The sequence below is a fragment of the Falco biarmicus genome, chromosome 7 (assembly GCF_023638135.1).
Source record: "Falco biarmicus isolate bFalBia1 chromosome 7, bFalBia1.pri, whole genome shotgun sequence".
NCBI classification, from domain to species: Eukaryota; Metazoa; Chordata; class Aves; order Falconiformes; family Falconidae; genus Falco; species Falco biarmicus.
This window is the reverse complement of record NC_079294.1, coordinates 70,703,200-70,727,373: the sequence shown is the minus strand read 5'-3', so window position 1 is coordinate 70,727,373 and position 24,174 is coordinate 70,703,200. Positions and strand designations below refer to the sequence as shown.

Here is a 24,174-nt window from a genome sequence, read left to right as displayed (position 1 = left end):
TATTTCCAGGTATTTTTTGAATACATGCTTCCTCGGAATTTTTATTTGAAGATGTGCTTCATTACTTTTTCTTTCGATTTCTATAGCACCGATGCGGCAAGTAATTTGGGGAGTCAGTTTCTATGAGTTTCAGACTAGTCAGCTCAGTGGAACCATTCACAAGTAGAAAGCTGACCTCACGCTTAAGCACTTCAGGATCATGCCCCAGCACATTCTCAGCTCTACTGGGCCACAAATGCCAACATCACAGCTTCTCATGCTTCCCCAGCACCCCACCAGCCCCTCCCCAAGATCTTTCCCCGCACCCCACAATTACCTTTGTCCTACTTCCAGCTGCTTTTCTGTGGACTGCAGCACCTTATCAGCTTGTCTTCTCTTGCAGCCAGAACTTCCTCACTCGAATGTTTTCCAACTGCATCGTCTGGCCATACGTCCATCCGTACCTTCCTTGCTAACATGCCAGGCCCTCCTTCTCAAGGTTAGTAGTTATTGTATCCCTTAAGCATTGCTAAACATTTCGAGTTTTGAGCACATATTTACATATCAGTGACTTCAACCTGCAATAGTTTCCCCCTTTGAGACTTCTTTGGGAGTCTCACCTAAATTGCACAATTCTGATGACATTTTTGACTCTCAAGTATGCACAACTGGGTACAACATGACACGAGTAAAGGTAGGCACTGAAGAATGATATAGCACAAAATATATTTAACAACCATGACTATAACTGTTACAAATAATTTGTTTACCTAAGTCAGGTTTGGTAGCCATGAAGTCAACCAACTCCACCACGACGAAGAGGACTCCTTTTGCCTTTCCTACTCCTCCACTGCCCTCTCAGTTGAGTTTATCCCTTTCTGCTGTGTCTCAAATCCATCATTTATAGATGTACAACATTCTTGTCCTAGAAGAGCCCAAGATCCTCCTTGACTAGCTCGCACATAATTACAGCCATATGATTTTGTACATTCGCCATTCTATTTTGGGCCATTTCATACGATGTACTGTTCAATACTTTAATGGTATCAGTAGCTACTTCTTCTAGCAAACTGCGGAGTCGATTTATCTTAGTTCCATAGGACGCAGCTGCACGCGTAGGGCATAGTGTAAAGAAGAACCTTTGCCCTTCTGATACCACAGGCCTGTTTTTCAAATTTACCTCTCTCCTCCAGCGTGGTTGTCCTGTTGGGAGTTGCTGTAATACTCTAAATGGAGGCATCAATAAGCCTAGAAAGCAAGACCTGTACCATCCCCCAGGCAACCATCAATACACCTTTTTCCCACAAATCCAATATGTACCATTAAAGTTACCTTCCCAAGCTATTGTATTATTTTGTAACAGACCCCAAATAGAGTTTGAAAGCTATCAGGTTCTGCTCGATGTTCCATTTGAAAAGATGAATGGTACAGGGGCGTTCTGTGTAGAAGAAATGTAATACCTACACTTACTATTTCTGGCTTGAAAACGTGGTGTGGAAGTATTCTTTGTCATATTGCAACAGAGCAACCAGTCTTTTGCTTTTCCTAAATTGATGGCTTTTGGTCTCTCCCCTATTCTTAAGGGATATCTTTGCATAGGCCAACCTCTTGAGATCACACTATTATCTTTTTCTAATGTACAATTAGAAGCTAGTAAGTCCACCTTGGTAATATTTTCTTGCTGTAGTATCATTAAGTTATCCTACTTCATTAAGACAGAATACTCTGGCTGCCCTAGAGGAACAGGGTCATAGGAGAATCCTGTTCCGCCTAACATTACCTGTGAACACATCCAACCATGTTACATTGAGTTTCTTGGCTAATTGTATCTTCACTTCCTCATAAAGGTTGTCGTGACTAGTCCCCTGACGTGCTAAGCAGTTGGTGAACATCATGGCTATCCCAACCAAAACACTTTCAGTTTGTCAACTAACAGTCACATTGATTTTTGGATCTTTATCTGCCGAAATGTCCTTCCACTGAGGTTCTTCTCTCAGCAGCACTGATGCTGGTTTTACTTCGGTGTAATAATTCCAGGATTCGATTCCTCCTACCTTGATTGCAGTGCAGGTTGTCAGGAGTACCTGAAAGGGTCCTTTCTGTTTTTCTTGCAGAGGTTTGGAGTTCCATGGTTTTATACACACATAGTCTCCTAGTTGATACTGATGGATAGGAGTGTCCAATGTGAGTGGCCCTGTCAAAACAATGTGTTGTTGGAGAGCCACAAGGATTTTCCCTAGAGAAATCAGATCTAACTTTAAATCCTTTTTTCCCTTTACATGCAATTCCCCTGGAATCAGTGGCACTTGGTATGGATTTCTATAGAACACCTCTTAAAGGCTAATTTTACTCCTTGACATTGGTGGTATTCTGATTCTCAAAAGGGCTAGTGGGAGGACTCGTGGACACTTTAAAGATTCTTGACATATTTTACTGATCTGCTGTTTCAGGGTTTGATTCATTCTTTCTACCTTCCTGCTTGACTGAGGCCTCCATGGGGTATGTAAATCCCACTTGATACCACGGGTTTTACTTAACTGCTGGACAAAATCTGCCACAAAATGCAGGCCTGGATCAGAGGACATTCCCATCGGTACCCCAAACCTTGGTACTATTGCTTTGAGTAATAGCTTAGTGACTTCCCTGGCTTTGCTGGTGCAACAGGGGAAAGCTTCCAGCCACCCTCAGGAGGTGTCAACCGATACCAGGAGATATTTAAGCAGGCAGCCTGGAGACAGCCAATGCCCCCCCGTTTTGCTCCAAGACCGAAATCACCATATGCAGAACATACACCATGATTCTTTGTCCTATTGTTGATTTTCTAACTTGGATTAAAAGAACAGCTACAGCACGCAAATATCCTGGCCATCCTTTACTTACATTGTCCAATTGTTTGGAGAAATACCCCACAGCTCTTCTCCATGTTCCCAGTCTTTGAGTCAGCACACGAGGGCAAGGTGGTGTTGCTCATATACAAATAGCTCAAAGGGCTTAGAGAAATTGGGCAGCCTCAATGCAGATGCTGACATCAGAGCCTTTTTTAAGCCCTTAAAGGCTATTTGGCATTCAGGGGTCCATAGCAGCTGGTTCTCTTTTGACCCCTTCAAGGTTTCATAAAGGGGTTTTACCAATAGTCCATAGTTGAGAATCTACAGTCTGCACCACTCAACCATAAGCAAACACGCTCTGAGCTCCCGTACAGTTCTTGCTCCCGGAGTCTGGCAGATCGCTTCTTTCCTGTTGGCTCCTGGTCTCCATTGTCCTTGTGAAATCTCAAAACCTAAATAAATCACAGTCTCTTTTCCCACCTGAGCTTTGCTTTTTGATACATGATATCCTCCTTGTCCTAAGAAACTCAACAGGCATGTAGAAACTGCATGCACTCTCCCTGGGTCTCTGCAGCCAACAAAACGTCATCTACGTACTGCAGTTTTGTTCCTTTGGGGTTTTCCTTCTTCCATAATTCCAGCTCTTTTGCCAACTGGTTGCCAAATTTTGTTGGACTGGTTTTGAACTCTTGAGGTAGCACTGTTCAGGTAAGCTGTGCTTTGCGTCCAGTGGTGGGGCTTTCCCATTCAAAGGCGAATATTGCCTGTCTCTTTGTCTAGAGGTATGCAGAAAAAAAGCATCCTTTAGATCAAGTACAGTAAACCACTTATGCCTCCTCTTCAAGCGTGTCAGCAAGTATACGGGTTAGGCACTACTAGGTGGGTATCTTGAACAATCTGATTCACAGCTCTTAAATCCTGAACTAATCTACACTCCTTGCCATTTTGCTTTTTCGCTGGCAATATCAAGGTGTTATATTGATTCAAACTCTATCCAACAATCTGTAATTCAAAAATTTTGTTCTTAATTCTTCCAATCCCTTTCTAGTCTTCCACCTAATAGGATACTGGTTGTGTCTTACTGGTTTAGGTCCAGATTTTAGAACAACTTTTGCTGGTTCTGCCAATTTAGACCAACCTGGCATTCCACTAGCCCATACCAAGGGTGCTACTGCATCCCCTGCTCCTGCAGGCGTTTCTTCCTCTGTTTTTTGTGTGTTCCATAAAATAAAAATTCTCACTTCCACAGGTTTCAGTTCAGGTATTAGTAGTTGCACTTCTCCGTTATTAAAAAGTTATCTGTGCATCTAATTTACCTCAATAAATCACTTCCCATCAAGGGTATCAGATATTCAGGCATATATAAAAACTGGATAAACAGGCGGGGGGGGCTGGGGCACGGGACGGGATGATGCGCAATAAAAACAGCAATTGGCTATAAGACGAAAAGGGAGGAAAAACAGCAGCAGGGAGCCGGACACAGACAGATGTAGAAAGACAAAGTAGCGTGGCACTATAGGACAGAGAACGTGGGACTAAAACATGGAGGGAAGGAGCCAGACAGAGAGAGAGAGACCAAGGGAAAAATCCAGAGAGGCTACAGGGGTTAGAGGGAGGAACTAAAAACTTGGGACAGGGTGCCAGACAGAGAGGGACAAAATAGCAACAATAGCAAAATAGCAACAGGGTACAGGGCGGAGAGGAAGAACTAGAAAATGGGGGCAGTGAGATGGACATAGAGAGATGGAAAAAAGTAAAAAGTGACAGGCTATGCAGCAGAGAGGGAGGAAGTAAAATACCGAGATAGGAAGCAAGAAAGAGTGAGACGGAGAAAGGGAGGAGGACTAAAAGTGAGGGACGGAGAGCTGGGAAAGGAGAGACGGAGAAAGAAAAGAGAATTGTGACATGCTACAGGGCTGAGAAGGAAGAAACTGAACAACAGGGACAGTGAGCCAGACAAAGAGAGCCAGAGAAAGAAAAATACTAATGGGCTACAGGACAGAGAAGGAGCAATGAAAACATAGGGAGCCAGAGCCAGGCAGAGACAGATGGAGCAAGAAAAAACAGCCAGGGGCAACAGGGCAGAGAGAGGGAGGAAGAAAAAGCAGGGAGCCAGAGCCAAAGAGAGACAGAGAGACAGTGAAAGAAAATTATAGCAACAGGCTACAGGGACAAGAGGGAGGAATGGAAAGACAGGGTAGAGAAGCCAGTCCAGGCGTGACACACACAGGAAGTACAGCAACACCTAGAGGGCAGAGAGGGAGGAATTAAAACATAGTGGCAGGGAGCCAGAGGTGTGGAGGGAGAGATGGATAAAGGGTAAGGGGGAAAGAAAGACAGGCTACATGGCAGAGAAGGTGGCACTAAAAAATTGGGATCCAGAGCCAGACAGAGATGGAAAAAGAAACTGAAAAACAGGGAGTGGGAGCCAGCCACAGAGAGACAAAGAAAGGAAGAACCACAATGGACTCGAGGACAGAAAGGGAGGAATTTTAAAAACAGAGGGACCGGGAGCTTTACAGAAAGAGACAGAGAAAGGGAAGATAGCAACAGACCACAGGGCAGTGAGGAAATAATTAAAAGTTAGGGACAGGGAGCCGGAGTGCAATGGAGAAAGGGCAGGGAAAAAACTGCTACAGGGTACAGAGGGAGTGATTAAAGACTCGGGACAGAGAGCAGGATAGAGAACACAAAAATAGCAACGGGCCGTAGGGCAAAGAGGGAGGAACTACAGAATGGGCACAAGGAGCCAGACAGAGAGATTAGGAAAGACGGGATACAGAGCCAAGGGGGAGAAACTGTAAAATAGGGACCAAAAGCTGAAGAAAGGAGAGGCAGAGAAAGAACAAATTGCAATAGGCCACAGGACAGAGGGAGGATTCAAAAAACAGGATTAAGAGCAATCTACAGAGAGACATTGGAGAATGAAAACCTAAAGAGTGACATGTATACAGGGCAGAGAGGGAAGAATGAAATAAATAAAGATGGGGACAGAGAGACACAGTGCAAGAAAAAACAGCAATAGGCTACAAGGCAGATTAGGGAAAAATTAAAAAAAACTGGCAGGGAGCCATACAAGGAGAGACAGTGCAAGAAATGAAATTACAACATGGCACAGGACCAGGAAGGACAAAATTGAAAAACAGGGCCCAGGAACTGGAGAGAGAGAGGAAAAAGGACAGAGCAATACAAAAAACAGGTGAGGAAGCCAGAACATGGAATACTGCGTTAAGAGACAGACAGGAGCAGGACACTGGCACAGAGAGCAAATGAGAGCAACAGAGAAGTGGACCATGAGAGAAAACAGGGACAGAGAGTGACAAAGATGTGAAGCAATAAATAATAGGGCCAGGGAGCAGCACAGAGTCAGACAGAGTAAGAGATGAATAGGAAGGAGAAAAGGGATAGTGAGATACAGAATGGAAATAAAAACAGCGACACTGAGCAAGACAAAGGATAGAGAAAGAAAGAACAGAAGGAAGGAGATAGATATGAAGGAAGGAACACAGAGTAGCATGTACAGGCACAGAGAGGAAAAGAACACCACAGAACAGGCCAAAGAAATTGCAGGGAAGAAAAAAAAAAAAAAAAAGACACTCCTACAGATCAGGACAGAGATGTAAAGGGAAAAGCAGCAATGGGCTGCAGGACAGAGATGAAGGATGAAGAAAAGGAAGGAGAGGGATCAGGATAAAAGCAGAGAGAGTAAAAGAACAAGGGCAATAGAACGAGAGATAGAGGGAGCAGGACAGAAGAATAGAGAGGAGACGTACAGGGAAGCAAAATGTATTGGGTTTGTGTGGCAAGGTTTTGGTAGCTGAGCAGCTACAGGGGTGGCTTCTGTAAGAACCTGCTAGAGCTTCCCCTGTGTCAGACAGAGCCAATGCCAGCCAGCTCCAGAACAGACCCACTGCTGGCCGAGGCTGAGCCCATTATCAACAGTGGTAGCACCCCTGTGAAAACATATTTAAGAAGGGAAAAAGTTACTGCGCAAAAGCAATTGCATCTGGACAGAGGAGTGAGAATATATGAGAGCCACAGCCCTGCAGGCACCAACGTCAGTGCAGAAGGAGAGGCAGGAGGTGCTCCAGGCACCAGAGCAGAGATTCCCTGCAGCCTGTGGTGAAGACCATGGTGAGGCAGGCTGTGCCCCTCACCCCATGGAGGTTAGCAGCGGAACAGCATATACATATACCTGCAGTTTGTAGAGGATCCCACACCAGAGCAGGGAGATGCCCAAAGGAGGCTGTGACCCCGTGGGCAGCCCACACTGGAGCCTGCTTCTGACAGGACTTGTGACCCCATGGAGAGAGAAGCCCAGGCTGCAGCAGGTTTGCTGGCAGGAGCTGTGGCTCTGCAAGGGATCCAGGCTGGAGCACTCTGTTCCTAAAGATGGCACCCTCTGGAAGGGACCCATGCCGGAGCCGGGGAAAAGTGTGAGGAGTCCTCCCCCTGAGGAAGAAGAAGAAATTACATGTGATGAACTGACCACAACTGCCATTCCCCATCCCCTGAGGGGAGGAGACAGGGAAATTGGGAGTAAGGTTAAGCCTGACAGAAGTGAGGGCTGGGGGAAGGTGTTTTCAAGATTTGGTTTTACTTCTCATTATCCTACATTGATTTGACTGCTAATAAATCCAACTAATTTCCCCCGAATTGAGTCTGTCTTGCCCATGATGGTAATTGCCAAGTGATCTCCCCACCCTTACCTCAGCTCATGAGCTTTTCCCTCATCCAGCTAAGGAGGGGAAGTGATAAGAGCAGCTTTGGTCCAGCCAGGGTCAACCCACCACACACACAAAATCACAGCAGCACAGGAAAGAGAAGGGGCCAGGGAAGGGGCAGGGAGGGCCTAGGAAGCACAAGAGGGGAGACAGGGCCCCAGGGACCTGGGACTCATCACAGCTCTCACTTTTGGCACTGCTGTGAGAATTTGACAGTTCAGACGCTTCTTTCTTGTTCTCTCATCCCTTCCTCTTTTGCAATGCTGGTCGCTTGGATGCCCACCTAAGAAAACTTTGGGTGTCAACTCTTAGGAGACAAGGCCTCCTAGACACGTAACCTCGCTCCCCTGCGCTTTGGGTCACACACACAGACTCTGCTGCGCACGCTGGCAGCCTGGCCTGCTGCGGGCTACCAGGACGGATGGCTCCTCACCCGGGGGAGCAGGGTCTATGGTGCTGCAGTGGGAGGCAGCTGCCAGCCAGACGGCCTTGGATTTCTTGTCCTTCCCCTCCTGGGGCCTGCCCAGCTCCAGGGGTGGCGGCTCCTGCCCGCAGCCGGGCCGTGCCCCCGGTCCCCCCCGACCCGGCCGCGGGGGCAGCGAGGCCGGGCAGCGCCATCCCCCGCCAGCCTGTGGCGGCGCAGCCCGCGGCACCCCCAGGGCAGGGCCGGCCCGCGGCCCCTCAGCACGGCCCCTGCAGGGACAAAGGAGCACAAGTGGCCGTTACCGGCGCAGCGCGGCCCAGCCGGAGCCCGTCCTGCCGCGGGGCTCCCGCAGACACACCCGGAACCCGGCTGCCGCCTCACGGCTGGGCCGGGGGCGGGGAGGGAACGGCTGGGGGCGGCAGGGTGCGAGCGGGGCCCGGGCAGGCCCGGGGGGGGCTCTGAGGAGGCGCCGAGCCCCCGCCGCGAGGCGGCCCGCTCCCGCCCGCCTCCCTCGCCTCAGCCCTCGGCAGCCCCGCGCCCTCATCCCGCTCGCCACCAGCGGACCGCGGCCTGCCGCAGCGGTCGGCTGAAGCTCCTCGAGCCGCCCCCCCCCCCCGGGGCACGGGGCGGGAAGGAGCCCCCCACGCCCGCCTCGGGGCCCGCCGGCCTCCCCCGCACCCCCGGCCCTCACCCGCCGCCGCGGCCGGCTCCCCGCGCGCCGCCATGTTGCTGGGCGCGGGGCGCACGCGCGGGCGGGGCGGGCGGGACGAAGGGGCCCGCGCGCGGACAGCGCTGGGCTGCGGCTCCGCGCCCCGGCGCCAGGGGGCGCCAGCGAGGCGGCCAGGCGCGCGTGCGCGGTGCCCAGCCCCGGCTCCGGCCGCTGCGGTTAGTGCGACCCCCGGAGGACTGACGGGCGCTCCTGGAGGACCGCCGGCCCATAGAGTGCGGCTTCCGGAGGACTGACGGGCACTTCCGGCGTCGTGGGGGACGGACAGCACGTAAGGTGCGACTTCCCCCGGTGCCGGTGCCGCCGCCAGCGTGTCTCGCCCGCGGGGAGCCGCTCGGGGCTCCGTGGGGTGACCCCCTGGCGGGCTATTTCGGGCCCTGGGGTAGGATTTGGGAATGTTTGGAAGCGGGCACTGGAGAGCCTGAGGCGGGGTTTGGGGTGTTTCAGCCCCGGGAGCAGGCTTAGAGGCATTCAGGGGCACTAGGGCAGGGTCTGGTAGCCAGGCAGAGTTTTGAGACGGGGGTTACCCGCGCTGGGGCAAGGGTTTGGGGAAGTCGGGGGGCACCAGGACCATATAGCGCCACAGCAAATGGCTCTGAGAAGCCCAAGAAGTGCAGCGCAAGGCCTGTGGAGGCCAGGCAGGTTGCAGGAGTACCTATGAGGCCCTTGCTGCTTACCTAAGCTGAATCAAAAGACAGTTCTGTTAATTGCAAGTAAGGCACCATCAAAGTCTGACTTGTGCTTGTCCTACCAGGGTGGGAGGTGTGGGGCCCTTCAGGTGCTACATGGCTACAGGGAGGTCCCCAGGGCGGGGGGCTGCAGTCGGGTCAGGTCCCCACCTCCAGCCCTAGGCGGTTCTTCACACCCCGGCCATCCCCGCAGGCACGAGAGGGGCAGGGACCGAGTCGTGGAGGGGGTGGGAGAGCTCTGGAGGCCTGGTGATTCCCTGGTGCAGCCTGACGCTGCTGCCACAGCACTGCGTGCTCGGGCTGCTGCCTGCCAGCAGGACCTCACACAACACCCCTGCGGACAAAGGACTTTTTACTTCAATGTGAGCTAGAAATTTTACCAGGAAAGAAAGAAGACAGACTTTGTATTTACCATTGGAGTAGCTACAATTACAGTGGTGTAATAGAGTAAGCAAAGCTAAACCACCAATAAATTATAAAATACATATAATTACATGCTGAGATTGGATCTTTTAATAAAGCTTTTCCTTAAAAAAAAAAAACAAAAACTCCACGGTTTGCTCAGCTAAAATGAGTAGACTCTTTCTCCTCTAAGATTATTTTCACATAACTGATTTGTTGTTTGTTTGGGTTTTGGCAACAATGTAAATCACGTAGTAAGGATGCTTTCCCCACGGGTACTACACAGGCCTCTAACACCTCATCACCTTGTCCCTGAATCCCAGCTGGGTTATATTTGAAATTTATTTGGCAGACATTGAAAAGTATTAAAAGTATTCATTAAAAAAATAAAAGAAAAAAAGTACAGTGGGGTAAAAAAGCAGAGTACAGCTGCATTTTCCTAACCATCATTTTATAAAGTTCTGCCATTACTCCCATTATCCCTAAATCAAAGGAATTTGAATATGCTGTATTGTAGAAGGACTTAAACAGAGGCAGGCAAAAAAAAACCAACCAAAACAAAAAAAACAACACACACAAAAACCCAAGGCAAGACCTTTATCCCATTTCAGACCTTTCTTTCACATTTCAGTGGAAATTAATTTCTTGGGTATCTCTGTTTCAGATGATCTGGACCATAAAGATTTGTCTTGCATTTGGTAAGTAATTTTTGTTATTGGGTTGGACCACACATGCACCAACAGTAAAATATGTTTAAATACAGTCTAGACACCAGCAGATTTAAATATTCATTTCCAAGAGAACTGCAGAAAAGCGATCCTCAGGGATGTAGCTGTTTCAAAAGCTACGAGTGTCTTTCATGAGAAAAAAAGATCCAAGCTGAAATAACTATTTCAGTGTAAATCAGAGAAAAAGTTCAATTAAACTCAGTAATCTGAACAAATAACACAAGTGACTTACGAATAACTTGAAATTTGCAATTAAGAGTTATTTTTTAATATTCCTTTTTTAAAAACTAAAAATGTTAAGAAAAAAACGGGGGGGAAAGCTGGAGCAACCGATGAATTTAAAGGTCAGTTTTTTTGGTTTGTCTGGTAGTTTTTTTGTTTTGTTTTAAAAAGAGTCTCTGCATTTTTATTTGATATAGCAGAATAGCCAGCACTGCCACCATGGTAAAAAAAATCCAACAAAGTAGTAGAAGAAACAGGAACTTGAGCATAGCTAGAAAAATTTAACTTTTTAAAAGCTAGCCTATTTAAGATAGTCTTCTTCCTTTGACAAGTCTGCAGGCAGAGCCTAACATTTATTGCATCAGATACAGATATATAGAACATTGCTCTAAACTGAAAAAACGTTATTTTTACATTTCAAATGCTTTGCAAGCAACATTAAAAGTTAACATATCAAGAATTTTTTTAAGTTTCCCTCCCCGTCCCCAAAAGGCCTCTTCATCTGTAAGCACTAGTAGATACATTCCACGGTTCCTCTATTTAAGAGGCCATCTGTAAATTACTACAGTGTGATAAACCAAAAAAAAAAAATAATCAAGAGAAATGAGACACTAAAGCTGTTCTGCGTGGCTATAGTACATAATCACGAATAGTTCAGCAACCATTTATGACGCTTACCGATTGCCCAGACCATAGCAGCTCTATCCTGGGAATCAGCTGCCACCACCACCGCAAGCTCGCAAACAAAGGGCTAACCTGGACCTTGACCATTATTTATTCTGGTCATTGCTGTTAGAGATTAATGGGAATGCGGGTACAATCTGCAACACTGTTTTGCTTTCAGGAAGAGGCAAACCAACAGCTGTGCAGTGCCGGCTTTCTCTTTGCACAGGCAACAAGAATTCAAGCCTCACAAAGCACACAATTAGGCAAATAAAGCATCCAGATACCCTAAGTATACTCTTATTAGTTTAATCCCCAGCGCCATGTAAAAATACATTCTAAGTTAACTGCTTTTCAGGGGACCTTCAAAGCTGAAGATAAAGATCATAAATAAACAAGAAACCAACTCCCTGCAAATTCAATCAGGGTTGTCAATTCACAAGAGGTTCTTAGTCCTCCTTCATGATACATTTGATATATTTTAGCACAGCATGGGCATATACTGATACATAGCTACGTCATTAGAAGTTGTATATGCGGGTTTCTATTCATCTCCCCTCTCACAGACTGGCTGGCAGAGGTTGGTTACTTCCCATAAAACTTCTTATTCAGAAGAAAGATCAGAAGGTTGACATTCACTTTTGCTCTGTCAAACAACTTCATGACTGCGACGCCTTCATACTGCAGCTGCAAAAGATCCTGCCAAAGAGAATAACTTTATGAGCAAGGAATACTCTAGAGCTTATAGAGAATATACAAAACCTTGTGGTACAGCAGGTTTTTGAGGAGTATCTATCACAAAGTACATGGCATAAGATAATGACAGACTTGTTAAAGATCCACTTGTACTGCATGAAAAATGCAGTCACTCTAAGGCATTTAAGATCTTAAAATTTTAACCTGTGATTATTTAAAAAATTTACAAAAGAGGGCAGAAATAGAAGACAGTTCTAAGAAAGCCAAATTTCAGATCTAGCCACCTCGAGGGTCTTCATTTGCACAGCAGCCATAAAGTTGTGGTAACATTTAGAAGGGGTCTCCTATGTGCCTAATTGTATCACGTACCCATGAAACGCTACAACATTCCAGTGTCACTTTATAAAAATCTTGGTGGCCGTATGTGTCAGTGGGGTGGTTTAGAGCACTGTGCACTAGGGCAGAGGCAGAAACAGCATCTCTGTTTAGGACTGCGTGCACCATGCCCGTTCAGTCTCTCGGGCGTTTCTGCGGGCAGTATTTCTAGTTACACTGTGCTGCTGTCAGCAATGCACCTGACAGAGCCCGAGACACGCTCACCGATGTCTCTCAGCAATTAATTTCTCTCAGCAGCCCACTCTTGAACAATACACTTTGAAGGCAGCATTCGGGTAGCGCTACTGCAGGGCAACACTGCCTGTGTTCCCAACTCTGAACATGGCTCCTCAGCTGTCTAGCCTGGGTGATGCTGGAGTGAACAATCATAAAGCTATTTCTCCTGCTTTCTGTAAAAATTTTGGCAATAGAAATGCAAGTCTTTTTAACTGATGCCACTGTTAATGCTACACTTGGATGACCAATGGCAGCTCCCTTGTTGCTGTCCTCTTGGAACACCTCTTTTTCTGCAAAGCTGCGCTACGAAGGCATAGTGGCATGGCCACACACGCCTGAGGAGTGAGCAGCCTTGGGCAGCCCCATGAACCACAAAGTTCATGACCAGCTCTGATAGATTAGTGCCAGAATGAGCTTGGGGAGCCCTCGGCACACACAAACAGCGTGCGGGAGGTAGCCAGCTAAGTGGCACGGACTTAACGCAATGCAAGGTGCTCCTGCACACAACCTGTTTTGACACCCACAAGGCATCCCTGATTAACAAACTTAATGATGCCCAACTTGGGTGGGGGATGGGTAGGGACCAAGGCAGAAGAAGGGGACGCAGAGACCGGGCATAATGGTACTGGCACAGGAGGAAGAAGGGGGAATTCCCTGGGAGAAGGTCAGTCAGTATATGCCTGTTCTAGTAGTCTGGCCTAAGTAAAGGCTGAGGACTCCTAAGAACTGTACGGCTAAAAGGAACTGTAAGCGTAGGGTGGCAGAAATACCACCAACACGCGATGACCAGCTGAAGCCACCACACCCAAGGCCAGCTGACCGTTACCACAGACTCCTGATCTTTCTGCTGTAGCAGGGAGTTGTTGAAAACGCAGCTTTCATTCAGTGTGTGTACGTGTGAGTGTAACTAAGAACACAGACTGACATCACGCTTTCGTTAGTAAAGAAACAAAAGTAGTCTGAATCCCCCATTTACATTGCATCTGTTTTGCCTGCAACAAATGAGTTGGTTTGGAGCGCGTTTCTCAGACCATTCAAGCAGAAAACGTAATTGTTATTTTCATGAAGAGTCTGTTAAGTGGAATTTACATGCCACTATTAAATAGGACAGTTCTTACCTGATAATGTAACATAAAGGTTTCAATAGGACAGTTCTTACCTGATAATGTAACATAAAGGTTTCAATAGGACAGTTCTTACCTGATAATGTAACATAAAGGTTTCCATCTGTACTCCCATGAACTTTGCTTTTACCTCGAAATCTCCTACTTCTTCTGTTGGACTGATTTCAAATATCACGTTTTTAAACCTATGAAATTCAAGAAATGGAAAACCACAGTTCATTACTGAACATTTAATTCCTACTGAAACAGAGAGAGGATATACAAGCTGAAATCTGAAGATAAATTTCTAAGAATTCTGTTCTTAACTCTTTATTCTATATTCCCATTTGGAATGCGAATGTAAAAGCCAAGCAGACTCAATACAACACTGAATGGAAGCCTAACAGATTCTGCGCCTGGTATCACACCTTCACACAAGTGTAGTAGGCAATACAGTAATTTAGCCTGTGCAGTCTAAACAGCCTACTTTACTGCTGCACATCCACGCCTTGTTTAGTGTGCAAAGTACAAAATATGGTTCAGGGTTGGAAAAAGATTCTAGTAACAGGCAGCTTCTCCATATTGCACGGAAGATATACCAGGTTCTCAAGGCCAGCAAACTGCAGCTGGACAAACTCAAGCTAGGATTTTGGGTTTTTTTAACAGTGAGAGCTATTAACCGTAGTAGCAATTCACCCAGGGAGGTACCCTTCCATGAGTGCAGGGGTGACAAGAGGAATGGGAGGTATGAGGACGTCGTGTTTAAATCCCATTACACTTCTCTGTCAAAGACCTGCTTCACTTTACCCAGAAAAAAAGAAGAGAAAAAAAAAAAAAAAAGATAACTTGAAAAGTGATCACTATGCCTAGACTGCCAAAACAATCAGCTTTAATAGCTAAGTCTACCAACAATGCTGAATTCCAAGAACAAAACCACAAGACAACTGTCACAATCTCAAACAAATCTCAAGCTTCCGTTCCTCAATTGCCAGCACATATACTAGTTCAAAGACAGACAAGAATTCAACTGCTTTTCCTCCAAGAAGGTTATTTTAGCTCTGGAGAGTTTAAAAAAAAAAAGATACTCACTGGTTACTTTGCAGGTCTTCAATCTCTAAAAGCACTCCCTTCTCATGGAGTCGAGCTGCTGTATATTTTAGAGAAATCTTTTTACTGTTTTTGCCTTTCATCTCCCGAGGTTTCTTAGACACTCTGGGGAAAAAAAAAACACCCAAACCCACACCCAGATGATCAGTCAAACAAGCAAAGACATTTCAGACAGCAAACATTTAATCCTATTTGGATGAAGGGACAGCACCAGTATAGCTAATTAACTGTGACTAACACAGCTGATAGATAAACTCACTATTAGAAATACATCATCTACAAAGCACTTGTAGCTCAGCTCTGATCTTTCATTTTCAACTATTCACCAATAACTTATGCTACAGGAGAAATAAAAAAAAAAAAAGAAACCACCACCAACAATCCCCAAAACATAACCACATGGTACTTCACAGAAAGCGGTACCATCTCTCATTAGGCAAAAGGGGATCTGGTGACAACTGGCATGGAGAAGGCTGAGATTACTCAACACCTTTCTTGCCTCGGTTTTTCACTGGCAGCTGCTCTTCCCACATCACACCGGGGAAGACAACACTCCTCCTCCCTCCTCCCCCGAAATCTGAATTGTCTTGCACTACAACTGGCTCTATTTGGGATAAAAGGAGGACAACTTGTGATCAGTGCTTTTGCTGTAGTTTTCATTCTCTGCTCCTAGAAAGGGTGACAGAACAGACTGACTGAGCAGTATGTGCATTATCTGGGCAACCTGCTTCATTCCCACTGGACGCTCTACACTCCCTACTCTCCTAGAGGGACCAAAATTCTTTCAAGCACGTCTTTTTGACCCCATTTGGGGTACTGCCCTCTCCCTGTATTTTCGCACCACTGCAGAGATCCTTTCCCACATCAGCACTGCAGCAAAGAGCATGGCCAAGGAGCTTTGAGCAGACGGCATTGCGATTCTTCTTAGCAACACGTGCTTTCTATAAGATGCACTTCTAGGGCCATGGCATGGTTCTGAGATACATACTTGCCCTTGCTGGCCAGGTTATCCAAGCAAGTTTTGATGTAGCTTTTGTAATAATCCACTTGTTCCCCATAAAAAGTAGCTTTGGAGTTCAAGGCACTGTACGTCTGCTGCAGCTTCACCAGCTCCGCCTTTCTTCTCTGACGGTATCTACGCTGATTTCGGATATCCTACACCACAGAGGAAGACAGGCAGAGACTTAACAGTTGTTCGAGCTCTCCAGTTACTCAAACCCAAAGCACAGTATTTCAAACACACCATTTGATTTTGCTTAGTCTTGCTTTATGCTACAAGCTGGAGCCCTCAGTTGCACTTGCCCGAGTTTAAGCATCACCACTTCTCTGTGTTTACTATTTTTGGAACTAGCCAACTCTACACAGCAGTTCATTTGAACCTTTCGTTGCTTTCTTGAACATCAACGCTGTCCTAGTTGCGATGGCTAGAGCAGGCACCGGCAGCACCTGATCTAAGGGAAGGCAGCAATTTTTGCCACCGCTGGGTAGGAAAGGTACCTTACAAATCAAGCACTGTAACCACAGCTGCACTCAGACCGCCTTATCTTTCTTTGCTGTCAGCCACATTTAAGCATCCACCTGAACAAAGAATATCACATCTTCAAGTTGACTTCTATTTTCATTTTTGATACATATTAATGACAGCACAATTCATTCTAATCTGACCCCTAAAGGCAATTATTTATTCACTCTACATACATAACATTTCCCAAATAGTTTTTTGGTAAACCAGATTTAAAACACATTATCACTGAAGCAACGTGCAACAGCATTAGATCACGTTTGCAAGTTTTTGTCAGCTCCCTCCTTTATCATTTAGTTATTCCTGAATGGGTACATTTAAATGAAAATAACGGTTAGGACGTCTTTTAAGTTATGGGTAGCACTTCCTCATGTGAATAAGTCTGTAGAGGTGCTATTTAAATTAGTGAAAAGGAACAGTGAAAAAAAACATCATACATCAAGACTTCCCCTCCAAGCTTTAACACCTTTCCTTAAACACCTGAGATTCTGGCAACACAGTCATTTGAGAAAACATAAATGTCCTATAAAAACAAGGGACCTCCCAAATGCCAAGAGGTGGAAACACTGTGGCAAAAGGTAGGCTTTGTGTCTGTAAATCAGCTACCACAAAACTTACTCCTCCTGAAAACTCACGCCAGTTTCACAACGCCCCAAACCATGGGAAAACCCTGCTGTGAATACCAGGAAACGACTGATAGGCATACCTTCGCGATGTCATTGATTAGCTCCTGGTATTTATTTTTGGCATTCACTGTCCCCAGTTCTGTCAACTTTTTCAGGCCTATCTTGATTTTATCTTTTTTTTCTTGAAGATTTAAGTTGCCATCTTCCTTTACAGACACAGATTTTTTCATCTTATCGGGAGTTTTAGCATCTCGAATGGCTCGTTTCTGCATTGCTCTTTGATGCTCCACTTCCTAGAAAAAGAAAACAAAGAGTTACGAATTCATTAACGGATTGGTTTCAAGGTGACAAAAGAACCAGAAAGAGACTGTCTGATCTCTGGCATAACATAGGATAAAAAGTTTTGCTTGGTCATTCCTGTACTAACTCAAATGAATCCATGTTTGATGAACACGTTCCATGCAGGGGAACTGGCAGAAGCCTACATGCCATTTAAAACCGTTTTCTAGATAAACGGTTTCTAGCAACTACCAGAGCAGTAAGATTCACACATACAGTTTATTTCTACTATATTCCCTCCTCATAATCATTGCACACTGCTCCAGCATCAGTGGAGACAGCTTCAACTGCAATACATAAATGCAGATTCCCAAGTACACCCACATATATCTAGACAGATGACAACTTCCTAGTCTAAAAGGAATGCAGGTAAAAACTTCGTACTTGCTCCGAGGTAGCTGGAGTTTCCAAGATTTCAGACAGTGTCTCCCCTGGTTGGAAGCGGATTACATCAACAATTAAACGTTTTGTGCTGTAAATAAATCAAGAATAGAAGAAAAAACTTTAAACTGAAAGATGTTCAATACTGTTCTATTCTGAAATAACACTAATGTTACCGATTTATCTAAAGTCCGATCACCCGCATGCCCGCTCAGGTAGTCATAGGCTAGACCAGACCATAACCCTGAGAAGCACTTCACTTTGACAATGTGTTATTAGAAAGTAGTTCCCTGAAAGGTTCACCTACATAATACACAGGATTTGCTCCCCAGTACCCCCCCCAAACAGCAAGGACGTTACCCTGTATATTCCAAGGCAGCCCCAGCACTGCCACGTGGACCGCAGAAGCTGCAACCCCAAGGAGAAAGGTAAAGCAGGTAGCAGCAACAGTGAATTTGTGCAGCCAGAAAAAGTCTATAATATTATCCACCTAAGTGCACTTCAGTGCTTTGTAACAGGTATCAAGAAACTCCACAGGACTATTTGAACAGTAACAGAGCCAAAGCAGACCCCCGACTCCAATCTGGTGATAGACAGGGTCATTCCTTGATCTCAGCTCTGATTTAGTCGCAGCCAGTGCCCACTTCCAAGGCAATTCTATCTCTGAGCCACACAATGAAACCAAATAGCACCTTCAGTACTTTGCAGTCGGGCTGGAATTATTTCTGGCATCACACAAAGCGCACTACGCACGCACCTTCCTCATCATCCACAACTCGGATGACTACCAGCACCTCTGGTAAATCTCTGCTTTTGAAATCAGCATCACCTCCTGCTGGTGGGCAGGGAAATACTGACCTATCTTTTGAGAAGCCCAGACAAAGTTATTTTTGGAGACAAGATTTTTCTTCTGGGAGGTCACTGGTCCATCTAGGCCAAGTGTAAGCTGACCCAAAGAATTCTCGGTTAAACTGTCTAGCGCCTGAGCAGCAATGCACCACAGCAGGGAAATATGCATCTGAATGTCAGGTAGCTGCTCTACACACCTCAGCAACAGGGAAAGGCCAAAACTGGCCAAGAGGCAGTATTATTACTAAGTCGTCCTCTGGAATAAAGAGTCCAGCAATAATTAAATCTCTGACTGCCCCTTTCTCCCTTTCCATTAGGCTGGTAACACCTCTATTTCCCAAAAAGGCTATTAGTTGTCATCTATTAAGAGTCAGGTTTGGGGGCCAGCGAGTGCAAAGAAAAGGTGACCACGCCATAAACCAAAAAAGGAGAGCAGCAACAGCAGAAATACCCTAAGGAGGTATTTCCCACAGACAGGGGAAAGCTACAGGGGGAGTATCATGAGTTACCATCATCTCCCACTTCGCCGTCAGGATACAGACATAATCCACATAAAAGTTGTGTGAAGAAACTGATTTTGGTAAGCAAGCAAGCTTAGCAACATTGTGTTTCTCACATTTAGTTACCCTTAAAATTTCCGTATTTCACACGTGTTCTACTGAAAACATTTACAGAGGGCATTATATAGGCCAGACAAATACTGATTCTTCTAAATTCTATGTTAATAGACTTCAGAGTTAAACCCCAATTGTGATGAACGCTACAGATTATTTAAGATTATCTTTACAAATTATTCACATGCAGGCAAATCCAACTGCTGTTGTTGCACTTGTTCACTTTTAGAAAGTTTTCTTTTCTGGTAGTTTTCCCCTCCAGAACTATCAAAGACAGACTTTTAAAAAATGACAAATTCAGCAGTGACAAAGAACTGACAGGAACAAATTCAACAGCTGCAGCATTGAAAGGACATGGCTCTACAAGGTCAGTGTATCTGAAGTAACAGTCCACCACTTGTTTAAACTACACTTTGATTCTCTTATTTTCACATGCAGATTAACTGTGAAAACGCAGGTTCCTTGTTCTCTTGAGAAACATACCAGGTAGTTACCCCATACTTACTTCAACAGAATTGTCCTCGCATCCATCTCTGCATTCTCATCACCAGGAACATCAAATTTATTAGTCAGTGTGAGAGAAACCTCAGTCTTTGCTAGCATTTCCCTGTTGGGGTCATTAACATTGCCAGACCCTTCCCCTGCCAAACAGAAAAGAGTTTATAGAATAAATTGTATTCTTTACATTCTTGACTGCTAGAGCTTTGACATTTTTTCCTATGTAAGAGACCACAGAAAAACTACACTGTATCCTAAACTGTCAAAAGGACACTTTAAAAATCAAAACCAGCTTTTAAAAACATCATCTTGAGAATGTTACAGTCTTTTTCTTCATAAAACTGAGAGAATGCACCGGTGAGAAAGGCACCACAAAATCACTGGTTCATATGCCTTAAAGATCACTGTGTATTCAAAGCTTCTCAGTAGAGACTAAGATGCTGAGATACAGAGTAGCTGACCTGCCAAAAATACTTTATAAATAAAAATATGACCATGTTTTTACGTCTATGTCCTCATTAGAACAAATTTCCCAAGCTAAGAGCGAAGCCCTTGTTAGCAACCACAATCTTCTATGAACAAAGCAAGATTATCCTGTCAAAAGGAAACGTTCTTGCTCTAACTGCGTCTGAACTTTCATCGGAACAGCTGTTAGAATGTTCCCCTCCCAACACTCTTTTTTTGAAGGGCTGCAGCAAGATTAAACTCTGACATAATAACCACATTTCTCCACGCATAGGAGAAATGAAATGGGGAAGGAGGGTAAGTTCTAGTTAAACTCAAGGTCTAGATTGGCTCAGATAGCACTTCTTACGTTCACGTTTTTGCCAGTGCTCAGAGCAAAACATGCCAGCAATCGTTCCTTTATAAAGGTTTCAAGTGACTTCAAGATAAGCATTTTGCTGTCAAAGCATCCTCTCCAAAAACCATATCCATTCGCTTCCACACCCCACCTTGCAAATAAGTTGGGACAGACACAGGCACACACAGAGAGAACACAGAAAACATGTCAAAATATCCCTCTGTCTTCTAGAAACGTCTCAAGTGGGGTGAGGTGAGGTGGGTGGGGAGAAGAGAAAGCAGCTGGTTTTTTCAGGGTAACAAATTCTGCAGTCAGAGAGAACACACTGGAACAATCTGCTGCTGCTTTTTAGAGCACGTTTTCCCAAATCACCTGTGATGCTTCCTTAGATAATTTATTTAATTTCTTAAGAGTACATATTTCTTAGGAGTACAATAAACTAGACCACCTATTAAGGACTCAATCGTAGGAACCTCTCCAAGATCATCCAGCAGCTCGTGAATTGGATCGTTGTGCTCAGGAGCAATTGCATCTTGATGGTCTAAGAGCAACTAGATGAACAGAAAGAACATTTAAGTTGTTAATCATACATCCTTTTCTAGACAGTAAAATTACATTACTTTGAGCAGGTATCTTTTAGAAAAAGATCTTATTTCACTGAACTCCAAAGCAGCAATATTAACATTTAAAGCTGTGCCATTATTACAGGCTCAAATACTTTCAAAAGAAACCTAAGAGAAGCCAAAAGCAAATTACTTAATTCTAAGCACCGATGAGCTCTGGCACACTACAATCAAAAGACAATGTTCAGCCCTGTATTTGGTAACTTTGCATTTCAGCCAGAAGCAGCATTTTCTTCGTAAGCACTGCTTATAAGGAGCAACTGTGAGCAATGTATACTTACAGTGTGTGTATTGATGATTTCACCAATAGAAATATAAATAACTGGTTTAGTGAGAGTCACCAAGTCAGAATATTCATCAATATTAAATTTATCCTGCAATTCAGGAACCTCACAGGCAGCCTGAAAAAAACGTCTGCAGAAAAAAAAAAGAGGAATGAAGAATCAGTGTGACTCCGAGTCACATATGTATGAAAAGCATTAACTCCCCGTGACAATCCCCAGCGTAGTCTCTCTCCTTCAAACTATGGTACAATAGAGCACACTACAGCTTGTCAGCTTGAGTTTAACACGTCAGAAGTAACCCAGTAAATTCAATTATTGGTACTGGCCACGTTGACATTGGCTCATTTTCAGCATTCACAGGACTGGTCTAAGGCTCCAGTCATCTTGTTCACACATCCTCCTGCCCCCCCTACAGTAACACTCCTTGCTCCCAGAAATCACTGGATGACAATTTTGAACAAAAACTCGCTTCAGCTATACAAACAGCTGACCGCCAACCTGCTTTATACTTGAGCACCACTGGATTTTCATGTGGAGCCAGGTTCATATAGGACAGAAGAATGTATGCCCATTCTAGTTGTCCATCTCTGAAGTATCACAATAAACCCATGCAAAAGCAACTTTTATTCTAGAAATCCCTGAGTCAAAAGACTTGACTTCACAATCTCATTAACATATAATGTATCGTTCATAAATAGCTGCCATTGTCATTGATACAGCAGTCTGCAGTGCAATCTCTACAGACCGCGTATTTGACAGAGAGAGAATCTATCATACTTAACATTCATAACTTTTCCTTTTTACTGTAACGCTACCCCCTGCCAAACTTCCTAATTAGCTACGGTCTTCTACCTGAATTTCTGGTATGACTGCGATAGGTATTCATTAATGATGCTTAAGTGCGCGTTGTCTCCCATGAACATCTTATTGGACGCCGCGTGCTGCAACATCTTTGCAATGGAGCCAAGGTTTCGGCGCTGGTCCGTGGTCAGCTGGCCTCCAGCTGAGAGATCGATGATGTCAAACGCATCTGGTGCGACAATGGCTGGATTCATGTAGCGATAATACAGTAAGTTGCCAACAATCTGGGAAAAGTTGAGTAGAGAAGAAACGCATTAAGAAACAATGGTATAGGACCCAACTGAATTTTATTGAAACTACTCTGACTGTGCTTTGACAAATTATTTTCTTGTAAGCGAGAGGCCCCTTCCAAGACAAAGGTTCTGCTGTGCCACTGTATGCAAGCACATACTATCCCCAAGAATCTACAGTGTAAAAAAAATAGTAATTAAAATCATTCAAATGCAATAGGATAGTCAACACAAAGAGGGAAGACTGAGCGCTACTAGTCACAGGACAATACAGCAGCAGGTATTCCTATGCATAAAGATGTAAAACTTGAACTTGAAAAGACATACAGACAGGAGATATTACAGGTTACCAACAGACTACTTGTATCAGCATGAGACAAACTATCAGGAGAATTAAGTGTAACCGAGTTAGTCTAACAGAGGGCAGAACGATCATGGTATAGAGGAACCTGGTAATGCAGTTTCAATACGGAACAAGAGCTAATTCTTAGGAAAGTGTGCAGAATTGGCTGCCATCTCCAACAAAGCAAAAATGGTGAGGAAGCATGGCACACAAAGGAGTTAACCTGAGGAAACTACTTTCCATTCCTTCTCCAAAGCCCTTTTCTCTTTCAGAGTAATTCTCCAGTAAGCCAGCAACATTTTCAGGCACAGACCCCCAGTTAGCAAGAGTAACCAAGAAACCATTTAATCCAGAGGTAAGAAAATCAGAAGCACAGAAGACAAGTAGCATTTGACCCTTCAAAATACAATTTACCTAGTCAAGTGTGAGCAGCAACAAACTTCAAAGAACAAAAAAAGGTCACATTATCCATATGCTCACAAATATACTTCTAACCTGTATTTGAGATTTTGCAAAAAGTAATTCCAGCAATGAAAAGGAATTAACCCAACATGCTGATGTAAAGCGACAGTTCTCACACCGCGTGCCCTAGTATTTTCTGGTGCTTCACAGAAATTTGCAGAGGGCCAGGTCACTGAACCTTGGCTTCGCCTGCTTGCCACGTGACTTAAACGCACAGAAGAGATCGGGAACAAACAGTGAGAAAAAAGCTAGCTGCTGCCAAGCAGCCCCAGAAATTATTAACTGCTCTCAGTGAGGTCATGTTTTTGACAACTGTTTCACACAAGCCTCTGCTGTATTCTCAGATTGTGTTGTGGGGTGACAACAGCCAAAGCTGTTTACTACCAGTAACAATAAAATACATCTGTGAAAGAAACTGTATCAATAACTTTCAAATTTGCAGTGGGAAAAGAACAGTATACTATATGGATAGCTTTGGTTGCTAAAAAAATAATATTATAATCTACAAGTAGTCATTGCACGCAACTGCAGTTTTGACTTTCATGTGGACAGTTACATTGTTTCCACGAGGATTAACCAAAACCGCAGTTTTCCACCTATAATTATAGATGGAAGAAATTAATTCACCTGCATAGAAAGAATCGATGTCTCAGAATGGGAAAGCACAGAACTAGAAGAGAGAAGAAAACAGCATTCAGATTTGTAATTATTTTGTAATGAAGCAGAGGCAGAGAAGTTTAAAGAGACGTTGTCAAGTATTCTAAGATCCAAACTTTGTTTTATTAACAAGTAAAACATTCATGGACACAAAGGCCTTACCAAAAGCTGTAAAAACA

General features: G+C 44.7%; 1 protein-coding gene across 4 annotated transcripts in view; it reads right to left on the bottom strand.

Moving 5' to 3' along the window:
- Positions 1 to 686: 686 nt before the first annotated feature.
- Positions 687 to 24,174, bottom strand: part of IQGAP1 (IQ motif containing GTPase activating protein 1) — an 80,515-nt gene continuing 57,027 nt past the window's right edge. The window contains exons 29-41 of one of the 4 annotated variants that reach the window (XM_056347426.1): positions 22,295 to 22,527; positions 21,440 to 21,572; positions 20,984 to 21,086; positions 19,741 to 19,876; positions 17,776 to 17,863; positions 17,133 to 17,345; positions 15,893 to 16,059; positions 14,887 to 15,009; positions 13,895 to 14,003; positions 7,720 to 12,085; positions 7,003 to 7,259; positions 2,860 to 3,583; positions 687 to 2,173 (exon numbers count right to left, since the gene is read on the bottom strand). In XM_056347426.1, coding sequence (XP_056203401.1) covers positions 11,972 to 12,085; positions 13,895 to 14,003; positions 14,887 to 15,009; positions 15,893 to 16,059; positions 17,133 to 17,345; positions 17,776 to 17,863; positions 19,741 to 19,876; positions 20,984 to 21,086; positions 21,440 to 21,572; positions 22,295 to 22,527 — 1,419 coding nt within the window. In that variant the 3' untranslated portion in view covers positions 687 to 2,173; positions 2,860 to 3,583; positions 7,003 to 7,259; positions 7,720 to 11,971. Of the gene's footprint in view, positions 3,584 to 7,002; positions 7,260 to 7,719; positions 12,086 to 13,894; positions 14,004 to 14,886; positions 15,010 to 15,892; positions 16,060 to 17,132; positions 17,346 to 17,775; positions 17,864 to 19,740; positions 19,877 to 20,983; positions 21,087 to 21,439; positions 21,573 to 22,294; positions 22,528 to 24,174 lie in introns of all 4 variants that reach the window. The other 3 variants (XM_056347427.1, XM_056347425.1, XM_056347428.1) reach the window with 3 other exon arrangements.